Source organism: Myodes glareolus, chromosome 27, assembly GCF_982192425.1.
Source record: "Myodes glareolus chromosome 27, mMyoGla1.1, whole genome shotgun sequence".
Taxonomy (NCBI): domain Eukaryota; kingdom Metazoa; phylum Chordata; class Mammalia; order Rodentia; family Cricetidae; genus Myodes; species Myodes glareolus.
The window spans coordinates 23372880-23392968 of record NC_142052.1 but is presented as its reverse complement, the minus strand read 5'-3'; the positions used below and the strand labels follow the sequence as shown (position 1 = coordinate 23392968).

Genomic DNA, 20089 nt, shown 5'->3' with positions numbered 1-20089 from the left:
TAGCTATGGCTCCCTAGCTGCCCAGGGTCTTCCTTGTAACTTAATTCTATGTACAGCTACAATGAGTTTTTCAAACACTAACCATGTTATTTTCCAACCTAAAGTCATGGATTCCCTACCATTGATGACAACTTGAGAGCATCGTGCTATCCTTACTGCATGCCACTGTGACTTGGGAGTTGTCTCCTGAATGGATAGTCTCATCCTGGGTTTTGCACAGGGACCCTGTTGAGCAGACTTCAACTTGGCCATAGCTCTTAGGGACCGTTTCTGGCCATTCTCTGCCGCGTAGTGTTCTTCACTACCACGCGGTATTTATGGTCCCTCTGCCTGGAACCAGACCCTTGTGTCTCCTGTCTTGGCCTTTGGTGAGCAACACAAGAGCTTGCTGGGTAACAACAGGTCCTGACTGGATAAATGGCTTGGTGTCTACTGCTGCCTTGCTTTACCTACATGACAATTCACTTAGTTTTGTGACATGTCGTAGTGACCTAGAGATCTAAGTGTTAACAGGAGCCTCACAGGAACGCTCAGGATTCCTCATGGTTCTGGAGGGGAGTTCAGCTTTTCTCAACTTCTATCAATGAGTAGTAGTAACTTCAGTAATTTCCCCTTTGGCTTACCCATGCGTCCTCCTGAGCTGAACACAGTCTCATCTAAGGGTGAGGGAAGAGCTCAGGTGGTGAAAGGACAGGAGAAAGCAGGCCAGGGTGCTGCACCGAGTTACAAGACACAGGCAAGCACGCAGTGCGCATGCTGGTTTTGAGCAACGTTTAGGAGAAATAGGTGTCACTGTCATCAAACTTCCTCTTCTAAGTACTTTTAGTCTGCCTTTGTCTCCTTCCCTAAGTCTACAGAAGCACATCTATAATTGCTTGTAATGTCCTTTTTATCACCGAGGTTTGAACACAAGGCCTTGCATATGCTGAGCACAGGACTCGCACCAAGCCACACCCCAGTCTGTGTATTTTTGTCTTTTGCTTTCTCCCTGGGATAAATCCTCTGAAAAAAAATTCAAACAATTGTCTTGCTGCGAGATGATTTTAAACGTCAACAATGACCACTGAGTTCTGAATTCAGTGAAACGGAATGTGTTGGCACTTTTGGTAAAACAGAACCGTGACTCTCACCAACAGTGACCCAAGAGTTGGTTACTTAGCCCTCACTCCCAACCCCAACTTACAAGAGAGCAAGCAGCTGGGGGTGTGGCTCTGGGGTACAGTATGCTCAACACCCAGCAACCAGTGCAGTCAGCTAACAGCCCGTCTCAGCAAACTGGGGTGAAGGTGCTCTGAGAACCATGGAGGTGCATGCTGCACACAGGAAGTGCTTCTCCAGAACGACATGCGCTGACATCACAGCAATGGAAACTCTGCTCTGGAAGACAACACTCTATGCCTAGCACTTAACAGATGCCCCCTTAAGAAGCAAAGCTTTTGAAGATGCTAAAGTGATTTAAAAGTTCTGAGGAACACTGTCCCAGGGATGTGAAAATTATAGTCTGCATTTGACAAAGTTGGAAACCTGAAGGAAGGGCTACCCCAAACTATCACTCATTTGTCTTATACTCCATTTGAGTCAGCATAATCTTTATTTCAAAATAACATTTTTATTATATAAAAATGTAAAAAATCCAGCAAACCAGAACTATGGATATATTTTCCTGGGCTTTCACATTGTTGATTTTTATTCGCATGGCATTTTCAACACAATTTACAGCATTGTCCCCATTTCCAGTCTGATTATACAAATGCTAAATGACAGGAAAGTCTGAAATAAATACATGACAAAAGTGGCAAAGCTGTGGAACTAAGTGGCATGCAGAAGGTCCTACAGGTGGGGGGGGGGAGAATCTGAGAAGGAAGTGAGTAGGGTCACGTGACAGGAGCTCCCGCTCGAGTGCTTCAGTCATCTTTGTCTTTTGCTCCGTGCTTGAGGATGCGTGTGAACTCGATGTAGTTGAAATTGCCCTTTTTGTCAATGGGGGCCTCCCTGTAGAGCTCATCCACTTCCTCATCTGTGAAGCGATCGCCCATGGTTGTCAGCAGCTCCCTCAGGTAATCCTCCTGGATGGTGCCTGGAGGGCAACAAGGGATGGACTCACAGATACCCAAGTACAGGACACGTCATGATTCCAGTGTCCTGTTTCCGCAAACTCGTCGTCTACCACACACTCAGCCACAACACACGTAACTGCACCACTGCTTCCCATCCCAATCGCTTTGGAGTTTTCATTAATACTAAATTATGTTAAAAGCTTCAAAGCAGAGAGACGGCTCTGCGGTTAAGAGCACAGGCTGCTTTCAGAGAACCCGGGATGATTTCCAGCATCCACATAGCAGTTCACAATCTAACCTGGAACTGCAGTTTCAAGGGATCTTATGCCCTCTTCTGGCCTGACGGCACTAAACATGCATGCACACACGCACACACACACAATATTCATACACACACACACAAATAAATCATTTTAAAAACCACAGTTTAGAAATAAAAAGTCAAATAATAATAAGCGGTGGCTTCCCAGAACAATGGCAATGCCACCCAGATCAATGACTCAGGGAGAAGGAAGCCAGGACGGAGCGAGCGAGACTCCAGGAGATGTGAGGCCAAGCAGAGGGGAAGGAGGACGACTGAAGGAAGAAGGGATGGGAAGGAAGGAAGGTAGGACTGGAGGGTTTCATGTCAAAGCGTGCTTCTCCAAAGGGGCAGGAAAATGAAGATAAAACAGAGAAACCCTGAAGTAACTCCAGAGACACACAACACTTCAAATGCTCACGCTAGGAACTATGCCTTCTAGAGAGGCCAGGGTCTCTGAACAGCTTTCATCTAAGGACATAATGGACCCTAAATTCTTACGACTGCTCTGGGAAGCTCGAAGTCAAATTCCGAGGGGAACAAGGTAAGCTGTAGTTTCATGGCCTACGACAGATACGTGACAAGGCTATTCCTGGTGTATTCCTATTTTAAAAACAGGGTTTTCTTTTTGTTTTAATTAAAAAAATTACACATTAAAAACATGTCCTAAATGTGCTCCATATACCCTAAATGAGGCTGGCCACAAACATGCCATTTACCTGTTGCTTCCTCATCAAAGCAAGCGAAGGCGTTTCGGATGACATCCTCGGGATCTGTGCCATTCAGTTTCTCTCCAAACATGGTGAGGAACATGGTGAAGTTGATAGGGCCCGGGGCCTCATTCATCATGGCATCCAGGTAGGCGTCGGTGGGATTCTTGCCTGTAAGAGGACACATAAACCCATGTCATGCGGCTCGCCTGGCTGCTCCTATGCTGTCAGCCACACTGTTAAAAGGGTCCATCACATTACTCTGTGTTCACGCGCCATGTCACATGTGTGGAGGCCTGAGAACAACCTTCAGGAGTTGGTTGGTTCTCTCTTTCCACAAGGGCTCCAGGGACCAAACCCCACAGGCTCTGGACATAAGCACCTTTCCGTGCTGAGCCATCTTGCCAGCTTCTTCATCACTTTTTGTTAAAAAACAAAACCCCAAAAGTCTCAAGTTTTGACAGGGAACACCACACATGTTGATTCTACACTGGTTCACCAGGGATTGTTATTTTAATATCAGTTATTTAAAAAAAAAAATTAACAGGCAGCACACGCCTTTAATCCCAGCACTTGGGAGGCAAAGGCAGGTGGATCTCAGTGATTTCCAGGTCAGCATGGTCTACAAAGTGAGTTCCAGAACTGTTACACAGAGACATCGTGTCCCGAAAAACCAAAATAAAACAAAAAAATTGACATTAATATTTTTTAATTATGATACAATTGCATGTGATTTGGTATGCTTCAAAATTATTTATAAGCTGATCATTTACGTTAAAATTATTAGGTCAGTTTGGGACTGGGAACGTCTTTTGAACAAAATTAAGTAAAGCACGGTCAGCCCCAAGTGCCACTTCTATACGCTGCTGACTGGTGTCTTCTTTTCTGTTGGGGTGGGATGGGGTGGGGGCACGTCTGATCTATAGCCCAGGTTGGCCTCAGATTCTCAGCGACTCTCCTGTCTCATCCTCCTGCTTGCTGACAGATAAGCCACCATGGGGTGCTCACCATCTTGTTTGTAAAGAGAATCCTGATCTCAGTTCCTACTGAAAACAGCTCTCAGGACAGTGGCCGGAGACCTGACAGGGAGGGGAAGCAGCTGTAGAGCTCCCCACAGAAAAGGTCTTGAAACCAGTTCACCAATTGGCTATGAGGTCTGGAGAAGGTGGAAGAACTGGAACTCAAACCCAGCTCTCCAGACATTGAGGTTAGTGCCAGCCGGCCCACACAACCACCTTTAATCTTAACCTGTGAAAAGGGCTGGCTAAAGCCAGTATCTTGAAGGTCCCTTCGGACCCAAGTTGACACACATGAAAAGAACGTGTTGGCTGGGTCTTCAGATCTAAAGGAGCATCTTAGAACTATGCCAAACTAGACGCTGATAGCAGTCCAGTCTAGAACTTAGGGGACATCTAAGAAACACATGGACGGCTATTTCACTGCCTGGCAAATCCACCTCACTACACCCACTTAGCTTATCTGTACTACAGGAGCCACTGAGCAAGTGAGTTCAAGGCCAGCCCGATATACAGAGAGTTCCAGGACAGGCTCCAAAAGCTACAGAGAAACCCAGTCTCAAAAAACAAACAAAACCCCAATTCCCTGTTTGGAGAGCAAATCTAATTGTCCTGCGGCCTTCTAGTGGTAGAGCGCAGGGTGATTGTAACCCAGAGGTTCAAGAGAGTTCTCAGCGCGAAACAGGAATCTAAAATGGATCTTTATAAAAATGTGTGTGTGTGGCCGGGTGTGGTGGCATATACCTTTAATCCTAGCACTAGGGAAGCAAAGGAGGTCTGGTCTACAGAGCGAGTCCCAGGACAACCACACAGAGAAACCCTGTCTCAAAAAACTAAAACCAGGGGGCTGGAGAGATGGCTCAGAGGTTAAGAGCACTGACTGCTCTTCCAGAGGTCCTGAGTTCAATTCCCAACATGGTGGCTGACAACCATCTATAATGAGATCTGGTGCCCTCTTCTGGCATGCAAGCAAACATGGAAGGAATGTTGTATGCATAATAAATAAAGAAATCTTAAAAAAAAAAAAGTGCACACGCATACGGTGTATGTGTGTGTGTGTGTGTGTGGTCTGTTGGTGGTGCACATATGAATGTGTGTGTACCAGGGCTGTGGAGCACACGTGGAGGACAATGTCCAAGAGCCAGGTCTCTCCACCCTGGGGCTCACAATGAAGACAGGCTCGGCAGCACACACCTTTAACCTGCTGAGCCATCTCATCAGAGCACCCATCTATGGTTTTTAGGGGGAAAAAATTCAATTTCTTTCTTTCTTTTTAAATTATAAAAAAAATTACTGGGCTGGAGAGATGGCGCAGTGGTTAAGAGCATTGCCTGCTCTTCCAAACGTCCTGAGTTCAATTCCCAGCAACCACATGGTGGCTCACAACCATCTATAATGAGGTCTGATTCCCTCTTCTGGCCTGCAGGCATACACACAGACAGAATATTGTATACAAAGTAAATAAAAAAATATTTAAAAAAAAAATTACTGTGGAAGTCTCTTTCCCGGGGGTCCATCTTTGAGTAGCCATTTTTGGTTATGAAGTGCTTCCTCTTTGTTCATTTGCTCATGGCCCGTCCTCCACCCACAGAAGATTATTAGCTGCGTTTGTTACTGCGACTTCTGGTCTTCTGCACACAGCCACCAGCATGATCAAACGCATGCGTGCGCGCACACACACACACCCTTCGGGCTCACACAGGCACAATCAACTTAAGCTAAGAGGAACAGTATCTGCCAGGTTCCCCACTAGAGCTGATTTCCCCCTCACCCAGCCCTGAAAAGCCCCCCCACACACTTGAAAGCTTTTCAAAGGCCAAATGGCCCAAGAATTGAATCACAAGACAAATGGCTCAGAGATGGATCACCACCAGGGAAAAGGCACAGAAGGCTACCTAGAGAAGCGAGCATGTCATGCAAGTCCTCCTTGTCGATGAAGCCATCCCGGTTCTGGTCGATCATGTTGAAGGCCTCTTTGAACTCTTGGATCTGGGACTGGTCAAACATGGCGAACACATTGGATGTTGCGCGCTGAGGGCGCTTCTTGGTGGTCTTGGTCTTGGCCTTTTTGCTCGACATGGTGGTGGTTTAAATCTGGAATTAAATGAAAAAATGCTTAACACATAAAGCAAAAAGGGGCACACACACACACACACACACACACACACACACACACACACACACACACCTAAAGTTAGTGAATAAAAGTATCTTTCTTTTTCTTTCTTTCTGAAAACAGAGTCTCCCCGTATAGCCCTGGCTGGCCTGGAATTCACACAGATCTGCCTGTCTCTGACTCCCAGATTCTGGGATTAAAGTCGTGTGCCACTACGCCCAGCTAGAGTAAAAACATCTTACTATAGAAATTTACTTCAATAGGGCAGGAATAAGTACATCCAAGCTTTATTTTTAATGTGACAGTTGCAGTAGATTTAAAAAGTTTATGTTAATGAACTTACGATGTATTTTGCGTCACATTTCACAAGACTAATTTCTTTTTCCGGGTGTCTTGGAACTCACTATGTAGATCAGGCCTGCCTCTGCCTCCTCAGAGTTGGAATTAAAGGCGTGCATTGGAACTGCCCAGCACGACTAATTTCTTTTAAAGATTTAGCTTTCAATTTTAAATTTTGTATGTATGTGTTCATGTCTGTGTGGGTATGTGCACATGAGGCCAGAGCAGGCTGCTGGGCCTCTGGGGTTGCAGTTATAGGCAATGTAAAAGCTCTCATGTGAATTCAGGAACTTGGGTCTTCTGCAGCCATTTCTCTAGCCCCAAGTTTTTGTTTGTTTGTTTTCCAAAACAGGGTTTCATGGTGTAACCCTGGCTGTCCTATGTAGACCAGGCTGGACTCCAGTCTGGAACTCTGCCTCCCAAGTGCTAGGATTAAAGGTGCCGCCCAGTTACCAAGACTAATTTTATTCTTATCTATTGGGATTTATAAAACTATATAACAGGGACTGGAGAGATGGTCAGCAGCTGACAGCACTGGCTGTTCTAACAAAGGACCTGGGTTCAATTCCCAGCACCCACAGACATGCAGGCAGCAAAACATCAATGTGTATAAAATAAAAATAAATAAATCATTAAAAGGGCTCCCATAAAAATAAACAAATCATTAAAAGGGCTCCCTTACACAAACCTCTTACCCCTGCTAGGTTCAATTTTCCCATTTATCACTCAAAATAACCGAACGCGATTGGTACTTTTATTCTTTTCACTTTACTATCAATGAAATAATCTTTCAGAACCCCAATTTTTCATCATCAAAATATAGTATCTATTATAATGTATAGTGTGATCTAAGTAGATACTGTACAAGGATAGACAGATACGGTGCTCACCTTTAAACCCAATTTCCTCTTGTAGGCTTCCAAGCTACCCCTGCATTTCCTGCATTTGACAATTCTAAAGACCAGTTAAGATCAACTGGTCCCGTTCCATCACCCGCCATGTTGGTGGCATTGGTGTTACCCTCCAACACTACTGACAGCCAGCAGCAACTTAACTGTCAAACAGAATGATAATTTCCTTTTTTTTTTTTTTTGTTTTTTAAATAGGGTCTCATGTGGTCCAGGCTGGTACTGAACTCCACATGTAGCTGAGGATGACCTTAAACTCCGGATTCCCCCACCTCTGTGTCTTGAGTGCTGGGATTATACGCATGGTTCGTGCCCTGGCTGCATTTTAAACTGTAAATATCTGTACAGTAGTGTTCTGGTCAATGTGACAGACAGCATACACAATGGTTTATACCCACAGTCTAGGTCTGCAGCAAGCTATTCTTTCTGGCCTTGTGTAAGCAAACTCTACAGTGTCTGCAGAGCAACGAGACGGCCTAACAAAGGGATTCTCAGAATGTATCCCCATTACTAGACAGCGCACAAAGTTCAAATCTAAGCCAAGAACAATGAGGTATACATAACTTTAAGTCTCACAAATATCAAGCCAGTTTTTTAAAAATATTTTTGAGCTTTTATTATTTCTAAACTTAAAGTCTGCCTTCATGTAAAGTCTGTGCACATGTGTGTAGCATCCATGGGACCAGAAGAGGATGCTGGGTTCTCTGAGAAAGTTACAGACCAATGTCCATCTCCATGTGCTCCTGGGAACTGAACCCAGGCCCTCTAGAACAGTCAGTGCTGTTAACCACTAAGCCATCTCTCCAGCCCTCAGGACAATTTAAAAATATTTCTACTATTATTTTTTAAAAATTCTGTGTCTGAGTGTTTTGCCTGATGTGGTTGGTGCAGCACATATGTGCAGTGCCCGAGGGGCCAAAGAGGTTTCCAGATCCCCTGGGACTGGAGTTACGCTGCCGTATGGGTACTCACAATCCAGTTCAGGTCATCTGGAAGAGCAGTCAGGGCTCTTAACCAGTGAGTCAGTTCTCCAGCTCCAATTATGATGACGACGATGGTGATCATGATGTATGTCTAAAAGTGCAGGTGAGTGTGTGGAAGTGAGAGGCCATTCGGGAACGCTTTCTCTCCTTTCACCGTGGGATCAGCATCAAACCCAGTTGTTAGGCTTGCAAGACGGGCACTGTTACCCCCTGAGCTGTCTCACCCGCCCATGGCAACCCTTTGATCTAATGTTTTATTGCATCTCTACAACTGCCCTATGAGATACGAGATAGACACTGCCTAAGTTAAAAAAAAAGTCCCTGTGTATTAAATAATTCAAGGCTGTTCAGAGGGAGGTATATATAACCTTGTCCTTGGCTCCTGAGATGCCCTGCCTGATATTTACTATCTTAGGTCACACCAGATGATCTAACTATAAGTTATGATGGGAGATTTTTGGTCATGAGTTATCAGCTTGACTTCTAACAGGGCTGGACACCGAGGTCGGGCATGCGGAGAGTTAGGTACACCTATGCAATAAAGCCCTCATTCCCTGGCTGGCAATACTCTGCACACAGTGACACATCGCTGCTAGGAGCTGACACCGTCCATGGCTTCACTGGGACAGACAACTGAAGCTGTGTTAGGAAACCTGGACGCTGCCCTGCGGGGAGAACCACAGCCATCAGTGAGTTGGAGTCCCAGCAAATCAAACCTGAGTGTGGCCCCAGGGACAGCTGAACTTACAACCGTTGTGAAAAGCGAGGACAGCGTAGGGGAGCTCCCCATATGCAGCGGCTCTGCTTCAGAGGGGCAGACAACTAGCAGTCAGTCTGACCCCCAAATGAAGGGGAGGAGCAGGAGGGGGAAGAGGGGGAGGAGGGAGGCTGAGGGGTGAGAACGCCTAACTAACAGGCTCAATCAGAATGCGCTGCAGAGCAAGCAGGGGACTGGGGAAGCACTCTGAGTTCTTCACAAGTTTGGTTTTTGCCATAACTCTCTTATGTCTTGGGAATGTAATGTCTTTTTCCTAAGCACTCCTTCCTTAATGCTTGTATTTAAACCTCTACTGAAAGTGTCTGTGTACACGCACGGATGTGTGTGGAAGTCAGAGCTGATGGTGGGTGTCATAAACATCTCCCACTGTTTGATGCAGCGTCCCTCACTGACTAGCCAACGAGCCCCAGGGATCCCTGTCACCATGCCTCCCCAGCACTGGGATCTTAGGTGCACTTATGTGCCCGCCATTTATGCACTTTACTGAGTCATTACCCAGTCCTAAAACTGTTTGTTAAGAAACCTAACTTTGAGCCGAGCATGAGAGATCCTGTCTCAAACCACCACCAGCAACCCAACTTTGTTATGCATACCTACCTACCTACCTACATACTCTCTTACAAACACCCCACATACAGTCTTTAGAGTCTTACTATGTTTATAGCCCTGGCTGACCTTGAATTTATGATCCTCTTGCCTCTGTCTCCTAAGTGCTGGGAGTTTTAGATATTTTAGGGCTGGGGACATAATTCAGTGAGAGTAATTACCTAGCTGTTCAAGGTCCTGGGTTCAATCCCCTGAAGCACAAAAATAAAATATACTTCATATATTGTACAACTATGGCACCTATTAAAACTAAACATACACATCAGTTGAAAAGTGAGCAAAGGTATTAAAGCCGCCAGTCTGAAGAGGAGGCCCAGAAGAAAACAGCCCTTCCTCTTGCTTTCTGAGAAAACCACCCCGGCTTCCTCACCTCCCACTCGCTCTCCAGCCACAGCAGCCGCTTCAAGGTGACAAACTTGGGAAGGCTTCCAGGCCCTTTTCCTGTACTTGCCACTGTTCAAAGCGGCTGGGCTGGGAACTGCTGCCCCCACTCGTGTGGCTCCGGTCCTCCTTCCAGGACTGGCCCTCTGCATTTTCTTCTTTCACCCCCACTCACTTGGCATCCAGGTTTCTCATGCCCTGCCATTTCTGACAAGGGTTCACTACGCATCCAAGGCTGATAGGGTTTCTCCTTCAGCCTCCCCAGTGCTGGAATGATGGCATGTACCACCACACCTGGCTCTTACGTAGAATATTTTTATAACCTGCAAGCCAGTCTCTGCCTCTCGGTTGCATCAAAATTCCCCTACATGGCTTAAAGCTCTCTCCTTGATGATCTCATCGACTCTCACTGTTCTGGCTCCGAGGCCTGCACCTCCAGGCTTGGGCTCCACCTTTGTGCTTTAGATTCATATCCGACTGCCTAGGAACCACGCCCATTCGGCCATCCCACAGACACTGCAAACCCAACACGCTGAAAACTGAATCCATTATCCTCCCTCTCAACTTCCCAGCTTTCAGATTTCTCAGTCCACCCACTCACCCTGCTGGGAAGCCAAGACATCCTCCACAAATCCCTCCCGTCTCTCAAATAGTTCTCAGATGTGCTCATCTTCCTCACTTCTCTGTCACCATGGAGAGCCCCATCTTCATTATTCACGTAGACTTAATTCCAGCTTGAGACAGACCGATCTCGTATTCCTGGTCCTGCCTCTCCAGCGCGGGTATCAAAAGCATGCACTACCATGGATTTTTTAAAAAAAAAAATTTTTTTTTAAATTTGTGTGTGCTAACACATGCATGGTGTCAGCTGACAATGTTTGAAAGCTGGTTTCCACTCACCACATGGGCTTGGCTTCTGGGATCAAACATAGGCTGCCAGGCTTGGCAGAAACAGCCGTCACGCACTGAGACAATTCTTCAGCCCCATGTATACGTATTTTACACACACACACACACACACACACACACACTTTTTTTCCAGGAGGAGTCACAAGTGGATAACGTTCAAGATGTCCTGAACCGAACAAAACTACCTGCCTTCCCAATGATGTAACCAGACATTAAATGACCCCAGGTCAGCTGTGCTCAAACCCCACTGGAGGGCACTTCCACTCCCACACTCTCTATGTCATGCTAACCTCTCCTGGCTACTCTAACTCATTTAAAACCTTTCAAAGTTGCCCACGGAGACAAACGTGGGCTTCTGAGCAGCGATTCTCCTCTACATTCGGCTCACAGAAGAGCTGCATTTTCATATAAATCCAAATTAGAGTAGAGAAACTACATGGACAGCAGGACTGCGTGGTGAGCGACCGACAGACGGAAGGGAAAGCCCGGGGTATGTGGTGTAGCAGCTCAGACTGGGTTAATAAGTGCCAGTATCTTTTTGTTTTGTTTTTGTTTTTTCGAGACAGGATTTCTCTGTAGCTTTGAACTAGCTCTTATAGACCAGGCTGGCCTTGAACTCACAGAGACCCGCCTACCTCTGCTGGGATTAATGGCTTGCGCCACCACTGCCCAGCCAGCAGTATCTTCTATTAGCCATGATTTAATAGAGAAACCTTTATGTTCAATTATCAAAGTGGTATGTGTTTGTGCATGTGTACACACGTGGTGGGGGCCCACCTAACCCAACATTCTACCCTTAGACTACAGTTACAAATGAGACTATTCACAGAAAACACTGCCCAGAATGTAAATTACCACCTTTAATAAAAACAAGACCCATTTTCTCTTCAAATGTTTTACTACTTCTCTACATTCCTAATGTAGCGAACTAAGTGGTGTTTGTGCTCTCAGGTCACACCATAGGCAGGGGTGCAGGAAGCCGGTGTCACAAGTGATGTAAATGTCTGATATCCACGGTAGAGCAAGGGAACATATCATTAACGAGCAGAACTCTGTGAATTTCATTCTGCCTGTAAGGCTTCCCCAGGCTTTGAAAGATGTTCAGAGCACATGCTGCCTATGGCTTCCAACCTCCCTTTGATGCTTTCCCAAGCATTTGTTATCACCATATGGCCAATAAACACCACTCTCCCAGCAGCTGGTCATGTATCAGTCATCTATGAAGTTTATAAAAAAACGATGCCTGGGTCTTCGTCACGCCTACCAGAAGGGGGAATGTTGGCGTGGAGGCCAAGACTTTAAATGCACCAAGAAGGAGTTGGAGAGCTGGTTCACTGGCTGGAGTACTTGCAGAGGACCAGGATTTGATTCCTAGCACTTACGTGGAGCTCAGAACCATCTGTGACTCCAGTTCCTGGGGATCTGACACCCACTTCTGACCTCCAGAGGTAACAGGCATGCACACGGTGCACAGACATACATGCAGGTAAAACACTCATAATCATGTGATAATAAAATAAATAAAAATTTAAAAAATGCACTATGTGTTTCCAATGTTCAGCTAAGGCTTAGCCCACTCTGGCTGTATAAAGGTCCAGTTTCCCCTGGCTTTTCAAAGTTGATGGTCATTATGGGAAATGGAGATGCGGAGGCTTGGATTCTAACTCCAGTTCTGACATGAGCAGACCTTTGGCTAGTCTAGCTATCCCAGACCCCACTTTCCTCATCCATCTAGGTGACTCACGAGCTAGGAAGACGGCTCAGTTGGTGCTCGGCCTTTGAGCTTGAGGACCTGAGTCTGAGCCTAGAATCCGAATCTGGTGATGCATGTAGGCCAGTGGTAGATGATGTCTTAAAATGAAGGTGAACACACCTGAGAAATGACACCAGAGACTGTCCTCTGGCCTGCACATGCATGCGCACACATATACACATATCCAATAACTGGCAGCCAGCAAATTACATGCAGTCTGCAGGAAGGTTTGGTTAGTACCCTCCAAGATGGCCTTTAAAATGTCTCTTCAAAAATTAGCTTTACTTAAAAACCAAATTTCAGACATCTTGAACAACTGCAGAATGAATAACTAGACTAGACGCCCTCCCCACACCCTAACCCCACACCCATGTTCACGCTACCTGCATGGATCCCAATGGCACCGAACTTCCTTCCCTCCCTAGACAGGGGGGTAGTTAGGCTGCTCAACAACTATCACTGTGAAGTGACCAATGGAAACACAGAGCGTTATGAAATGACGGTGGTTGACTGCCACGAGAGACGCTGCACCCCTGCTTGCTCTGTTGAGTCAGTATGTAGATCCTTGCACCAGGAAGTGGGGAGCTAGGCCTCCTACCACAGCCAGAAGCAACTGGCCAGCCGTGTGAGTCAACCATACTGAAGAAGACAATCCTCCTTCAGATAAGGACAACCTCACAAGACTAAAGTGTGTGGAGATGTTTGGCTTTTAAAAACTGGAATTTATTAGCTAGGTATGATGACACACCCCTCTAATCCCAATACTCTGGACAGGCAGGCAGATCTCTTTAAATTCAAGGTCAACCTGGTCTACAAAGTTAAGTTCCAGGACAGACAGGGCTATAAAGACTCTGTCTAAAAAACAAAAAAAACCCCAAAAAACCAAAACCCCAAAAACAAACAAACAAAAACTCCAGGTGTTGCCTGCCTTACAAAATTCACCTAATGTACTTAATGACACATAATTGTTTTTATGCTACATACGTAGGTTTTTAAAAGTTCCATAATTATCTTTCTTTTAAAGAGTCAAACGCAGCTTTTACATCTAACACCCGGCACACCTGCCCCATACGTGTATCTGTATCTTCACGCTTGCCACATACACGGCAGCACCCTCTCTTCTTCCTTCCTTACAGGTGTTCTGGGTGCCCCGGCAGTTCCCTATTATCTGATATCTCTATCATTTCTAAAGTGCGCAAATCTGACCACTTTTGTAACTGTGTACGCCAAGTTAGTTACAAATGTTAAACATCATTCCAGAAAGTTTCCCCGGAAGTCACTACCCAGGCAAATCTTGTTTGGATTTCTTTTCTGAGACAAAGTTTTACTACATTGCCCAGGCTGACTGAAGCCCAGGACCCTTCTGCCTCAGCTTCCAGGGGCTACGATAGAGGTTATCAGAGACCATCTTAACTTGACCTACTCTTATTTGAGTGTCTTTTAAACCAAAAGGCAAATGTATATTCTTGTGTAGGTCTGCCTTCTTTCTTTCGTTCCTTTTTTAAGATTTATTCATTTTTAAAAATTTTATGTGCATTGATGTTTTGCTTGCATGAAAGTCTGTGTTAGGATGCCAGATTCCTTGGAAATGGAGTTACAGACAGTTGTGAGTTGCCATGTGGGTGCTGGGAATTGAACCCCGGGTCCTGGAAGAGCACTTAGTGCTCTTAACTGCTGAGCTATCTCCCCAGGCCAGCCTGGAGTCTTTCAAAGTAATATTTTTGAGACTGACCCACTGTGTTGAGTTTATGAATGGCCTTCCTCCTCCTCTTTTAAAAAAACGTTCTTGAGTGTGTGGGATCAAACCAGGACCTCTGACATATCAGACAAGTGCTACACACTCAGTCCTTTATTCTTTTCTACTACCTAGTAGAATTACACTGAAAATTACAACTTACAAATATTCTTAAGTTTTTACTAACAACGGCTTTTACAGCCGTTTGCCTCTCTTCTTGGATTATAAAGTCTAGAAGACTGTCTTGCATATGGCAGGTGCCAAATAGGTAAGCAAAACATACATATAAGTAACTTATTTCCATCAAAAACAAATTGCAGACACAAATGTTCACGGTAGGGCAGGTGTTAAGAGCTGAGCACTCCTAAAGTAAGGTTTTTTTCTAAGTCAGCACCCACTTAGCCAGGCTCATTTTCCAGAGCTTCCTCACAAACTCCACCCACTGGCTACCCCTTGCTCAGCTCCTGGAAGGAATATTAGCAAAGGACAAGCTACAGGTGTAGCAGGCACCAGAGTAAGCAAGTCACAAGCGTGACTATTTAACCCTCACAACAGCTTATAATGCAGGCGTATTGTTATCTCTGTTTCCCATGTAAAAGCTACAAAGTGGCAGGAAGCATACCTAGGGAATCCAGCCGCAGGCTGTGCCTCACCAGCCCCTCGTGTCCTTAGCAGCAGCTGCGACATACCCACCTTGAAAACTCTAGGTGAGGTGACCAGCGAGGCGAATGTGTACCTTGGGGCTCAAAAACTGGTGACATCAAGTATGTTGTTCCCCACGCTAGTACTGTGAATCAAAAAAGTGCTCCTCCCTTCTCCTCTCTTTGTCTCTCTCTCAGTCAAAGAAGCGCCTTTTAGGTCTCTGCCTCTCTTCTCCTCCTCTCGCTTCCACAGTCCAAAGAGGATCTGAGCATGGGAAGCACAAACAATGGAGTAGCGAGGGCTACCTCCCTCTGTCTGGAAAAACGCCTAGAGTTCACACCACACTCAGAGTCCAAAGGAGCTGTCCCGGATATCCTGTTTTTCAAGCCAGTTTACTTCCTCTAAAAATGCCAACCTGCACCCACTCCCACCCCCTACAAGCTTGCTGTCTTTTTCACTCCCTTGCCAGTCACGGTGGACTCAGTGATCAACCTTCAGAGGTAGAAGGGGATTTTGCCTGTCATGTGGAAGTAGCCAGAGCCCTAAGATGCTGATAATGAGGGTATAATAAAACTCCTCCTTAGACAGCGGTATTTTTTTAACCTTGGGAAAATGGGGACACTGGTCCCATCCTTGGCTTTCCTAAGTTTAGCCACCATCACCTGGGGCTCTGTCCTTCAGAGACCAAAGCTCAGTAAACTCAATCTCACTAAAGCAGAAACAAATACGGAGGCAGCCGTCATAGATTTTATTTAACACAGCGGAAACAAACTTAAAGCTGTGCACTCAGAACAGTGATCAGGCGCCTGTGTGTGTGTGAGAGAGAGAGTGAGAGAGAGATAGAGAGAGAGAGAGAGAGAGAGTGTGTGTCTGTGTTCAGAGACAGAGTGTACAGAGGAAATTGGTGGCATCGGATGAATTTCTCAATTGATCCCAAGCAAATTCCTCACCACTTTCCGTGACTGTAAACTAAAAAACGGTTTCAGGAGATAGTCTGTAGGAGTATACCGAATTAGAAAATGCTGTGATTTTTCTCCAACACGCAGGACTATAGTACAGCAAAGTCATCTTTAACGAAAAGCTGTTAATTTGATCCCCTAAAGACTCTTTCACCGTGTTAATTCCTTATAGAGGAATCCAAGAGACTCCCTAAGGTCTCTTACATATTTTTTTTTCATTTCTCTGTAAGTTTTCAATACACCTATAAAAAGGCCTAATTTAGATAACTACTTTATTTTATTTTACAGGGTCCAGGCCCGGGGCCTTGTATACAAGAGCCCTGCCCCACCCTATCTTTCTCATTCCCAGCTCTTATCCATTATTGTTTTGCTCCATTTGGGGGCTGGTCTCTCGATGATACGATGCCCACTTTTTTTTTTTTTTTTTTTTTTTTGCTTCTGGTACTTCCTCCAAGACATCTAGCCAAAAACACCCAGTTCTTCCTCTTGGAGCCGTTGCTCAGTAAGTTCTCAATTCTTTACAGCTTTTTTTGAATTGTCCTTTTCTCAAATGAACTAAATCTCTGCAAGACGCAAGGTACAGTAAGAATGGATGGAAAGTGGTTCCAGGCTTCCTTAGGCAGGAACCGTGGTGCACCAGCGGGCTTCTCCTCCCCCAAAGCGTCTAGAACGGATGCGCGTAGTTGGCGCCGACACACCACTAGGACCTGAAGCCTGCGGCCGCGGCAGGTGCACGCAGCCGGGTACCAGGTGTCAGCCATCCAGGCGATGCAGGGCATGTGCCCAAGATGCGGGGGCCTCGGGCAGGGTTAGCCAGCCCAGGACCTGCCGCAGGGCCGCATCCTAAGCCGCCTCCTCTCCGCCAGCCTGGCGGTCCCGCCGCCCGGAGGCTCCAGGCGCGGTGGCGCAGCAAGAAAGACAGATGCGGGGTGGGGATGCCGCGAGCCACTCACCAGATCCGAGGACGACGCAAGAGACGACCCGAACGGCTATTGCGACCGGCGGAGGGCTGCGGAGGGACCGTGGCGGCGCCGCACTTCCGGCCAGGGGGCGGGGCGGAAGGAGCGGCAGCAAGCTGGGCGCGACCAACCGCGGCCGGGGGGTGTGCGGCTAGAGTGTCGCGGGACTCGGGACCCGGCGGCCAGCGATGGCGACTAGCCTGGCTTCGCAGCTCGACGAACTGAGCCTGGATGGCCACGAGTACGGATTCCTCAACTCACCTGCACTGTATCCCCCTTCCGCAGTCGCCCCGCGACCCGCCAGCCTCCCCGGCTTCCCGTGCCGGTCCCCCGGTCCTTCCGCATTCCTCGGCCAAGGGCGGAGCGCCAGCGCTGGAATTTGACCCGGGTGGGCCGCGATCCGCCCTGGTTTTGGGGTCCCCTGGCGCCCGTAGCGGCCAGTCCGAGGTTGCTTGGTTTAGCAAAGGGCGGTTGGCCTGGTTGAACTGAACTTTTGATAAACAGTTCCAGAGAAGGAATGTAACACGGAAGAGGGCGGAGGCTGAGCACTCCCCCGTGAGCTCCAGAGCCGCCTTCGCTGATTTGAAATCGCTCTCCAGCCAGTGTCCTTTACTTTCTCCCCAGTTCCAACTTGCGGATTATCAGGGCTCAGCCAATTTTGAGTTATTCTTGAAGGCTAGAATTAAGAGTACGCACTGCGCAGGATCTGTTCTAGATACTATGCATGGTGTATTCTTGAGGATAGGTTTTTTTTTCCCCCTCATTTTGGAATAATCTAGGTGAGTAGCACTATTTTGAAATAATGGATAGTCAATCTAGTAATAGTCTTGATTAAGCACTCACCCTCCCCGCCCCCATGTGCCAGGCGCTAGGGAGACAATTAAAAAAGGTCTTCCCTCTGGAGTTTACATATTCTAGAAGTCTGATCAGAAATTCCTAGAAGGTAGGGAGAGGACACAATTGTGTGTCCAGCACCGAGCAGTACTTACAACAACAAAAAAGGCAGGGGCCAGAGAGATGGTTCAGCAGGTGAAGGTGCCTGCCACCAAGTCTGACTACCTGAGTTAAGAGTCTCAGGACCCACAAAGAGAACCAACTCCTGCAAACCATCCACATGCAGGCAGCAAGGAATGAGCAACTCCCTCCCTCCGCAAACAAAATACATATATAAGATGTAAAATAAAACCCCCCAAATAAACCGAAGGTGGCTTTAACACTGCACTTGAAAATCTGGCGCTGGTATTGAATAGGTCAGAGATGGAAAATAATTTCCGTTTTTAATAGGCATCAGGTAATGCTGATACTATGTCTAATCCTGAGTATTCTTTCCACTTCAATGCCGTCTGTCCTTAAGTCATTGTTTAAATAATTATGTTTGTTATAAAATCTTAAGAGTTTGTCACAGAACTCTTCCAGTCTACTAACACTTCCCACACGATGTAAGAGCAGCTAATAGGCAGGCTGTGGTGGCACAGGCCTTTAATCCTGGCATTACAGTAGCAGAGAAGCAGGCAGGAGGATCTTGAGCTCAAGGCAAACTTAACACAGCAAGACCACTTCTCAAAAAAGCAGGGAGTGAGGCTGCAGGGGCAATCAGGCAAGGGCTAAGAGTGTTTGCTCTGCCGTTGAACAAAGGCCAGACTTTACCCCTCTATAAAAGACTTCATCGTTAAGAATAGGCCCTTTGAGCCTTGGCTTCCCTTCCGGATTTCTTCTCAGGAACCCGCTAGTGAGCAAAATAAGAAGAACTACAATTTGCTTATCTGCTGCATTCAGAACCTTCTTTTTCAAGTTTCTAATTTTTTGTAGCAAACTTCGAAGGAAGCCTTCCTGTTTCAGATGAGGAAGCTGGCATTTAAGAACAGCCCGACCACAAATCTACTTGGGTAATGAGTGGGCTTTATTCAACCACACCCAGCTCTAGATCCATGTTGCTTTTAATTATAAAATGCAATTAGGAACAGCATTGATTTATTTTAGAAGTGGATAAAGAGGTCAACAAAGGTTAAGTAGCTTGCTTATGCCCGTAAATCCCTGGTGTAGCAGAACTGGGACTTGAAACTTCATGTCTGTCAGAGCTCTAAACGTCAGCATTGTTCACTGCACTGTTTCATTGTGGTTTCTGTATTCTTAACTACCTGATGGCTGACGCATGGCAAAGCTCCCTACACTTCTCTGTGACTGGGTAACTACCCTCATTCCTCCTAAACCAGCTTTCTGTAGCTGTTTCTGTTTACTGTCCACTTGTCCTTCCACCTCTTGTCCTTCCTTACTCTCTTCAGTCTGCCTTTTATTCTGGCCGTCCTCCCTTTGTCCCAGCTGCATTCACTTCCTGCCCTAAGTCTCAGGTTCCCTGCTCAGACGCACTCAGTCTGGGCACTGAGTCTCAAAGGCAACATGACCATGAGCAGACGGTGGGGTGCTGCCCCTTGGAGTGCTTTCCTGGGGCTTTTGAGATCATTTTCATCATGGAAACTCTAGAGACGGGTTCTGTAGTCAAGTCTGCTGCTAGGAGACAATCTGACAGCTTTTCATTGGCAGCCATTCCTGTGTAAGCAAAACCCAGCTACTATGCAGAGTCCCACTAGCAAACTATTTCGTTTCATTGAGGGCTGACACCTACCGGCTGTGTTTACAGGGTTGCCCGGGTGGAAATGTGAGAGATAATTTTAGCAGTACTTTCTTCCTAGAGTGGAAGTAACTTATTCCTGCTTGAAGATGTGTTAACGCAGAGATGGTAGCTTGGGGTTTGTACTGTTTTCAGTAGCAGAGATGGTAGCTTGGGGTTTGTACTGTTTTCAGTAGCAGAGATGGTAGCTTGGGGTTTGTCTTGTTTTCAGTAGAAATGGAAATTCGACAAGACTAGCACTGAGTGGATAAGCTGAGAAAGTTATTTTGCTTAAAAAAAAATGAAATTCAAAATTCAAGCAGGAAATT

At 46.4% G+C, this 20089-nt stretch overlaps 1 protein-coding gene across 1 annotated transcript; it reads right to left on the bottom strand.

Annotated features, from left to right (window-relative positions):
- Nucleotides 1-1572: 1572 nt before the first annotated feature.
- LOC125401578 (myosin regulatory light chain 12B) lies at nucleotides 1573-17285 on the bottom strand. The gene is made up of 4 exons (XM_087902393.1): nucleotides 17147-17285; nucleotides 5980-6178; nucleotides 3078-3239; nucleotides 1573-2077 (listed from the first exon to the last, which is right to left on the bottom strand). Exons 2-4 carry the CDS (start codon nucleotides 6161-6163, stop codon nucleotides 1905-1907), a joined length of 519 nt encoding a protein of 172 aa, XP_087758519.1. The 5' UTR covers nucleotides 6164-6178; nucleotides 17147-17285; the 3' UTR covers nucleotides 1573-1904.
- Nucleotides 17286-20089: the final 2804 nt, after the last annotated feature.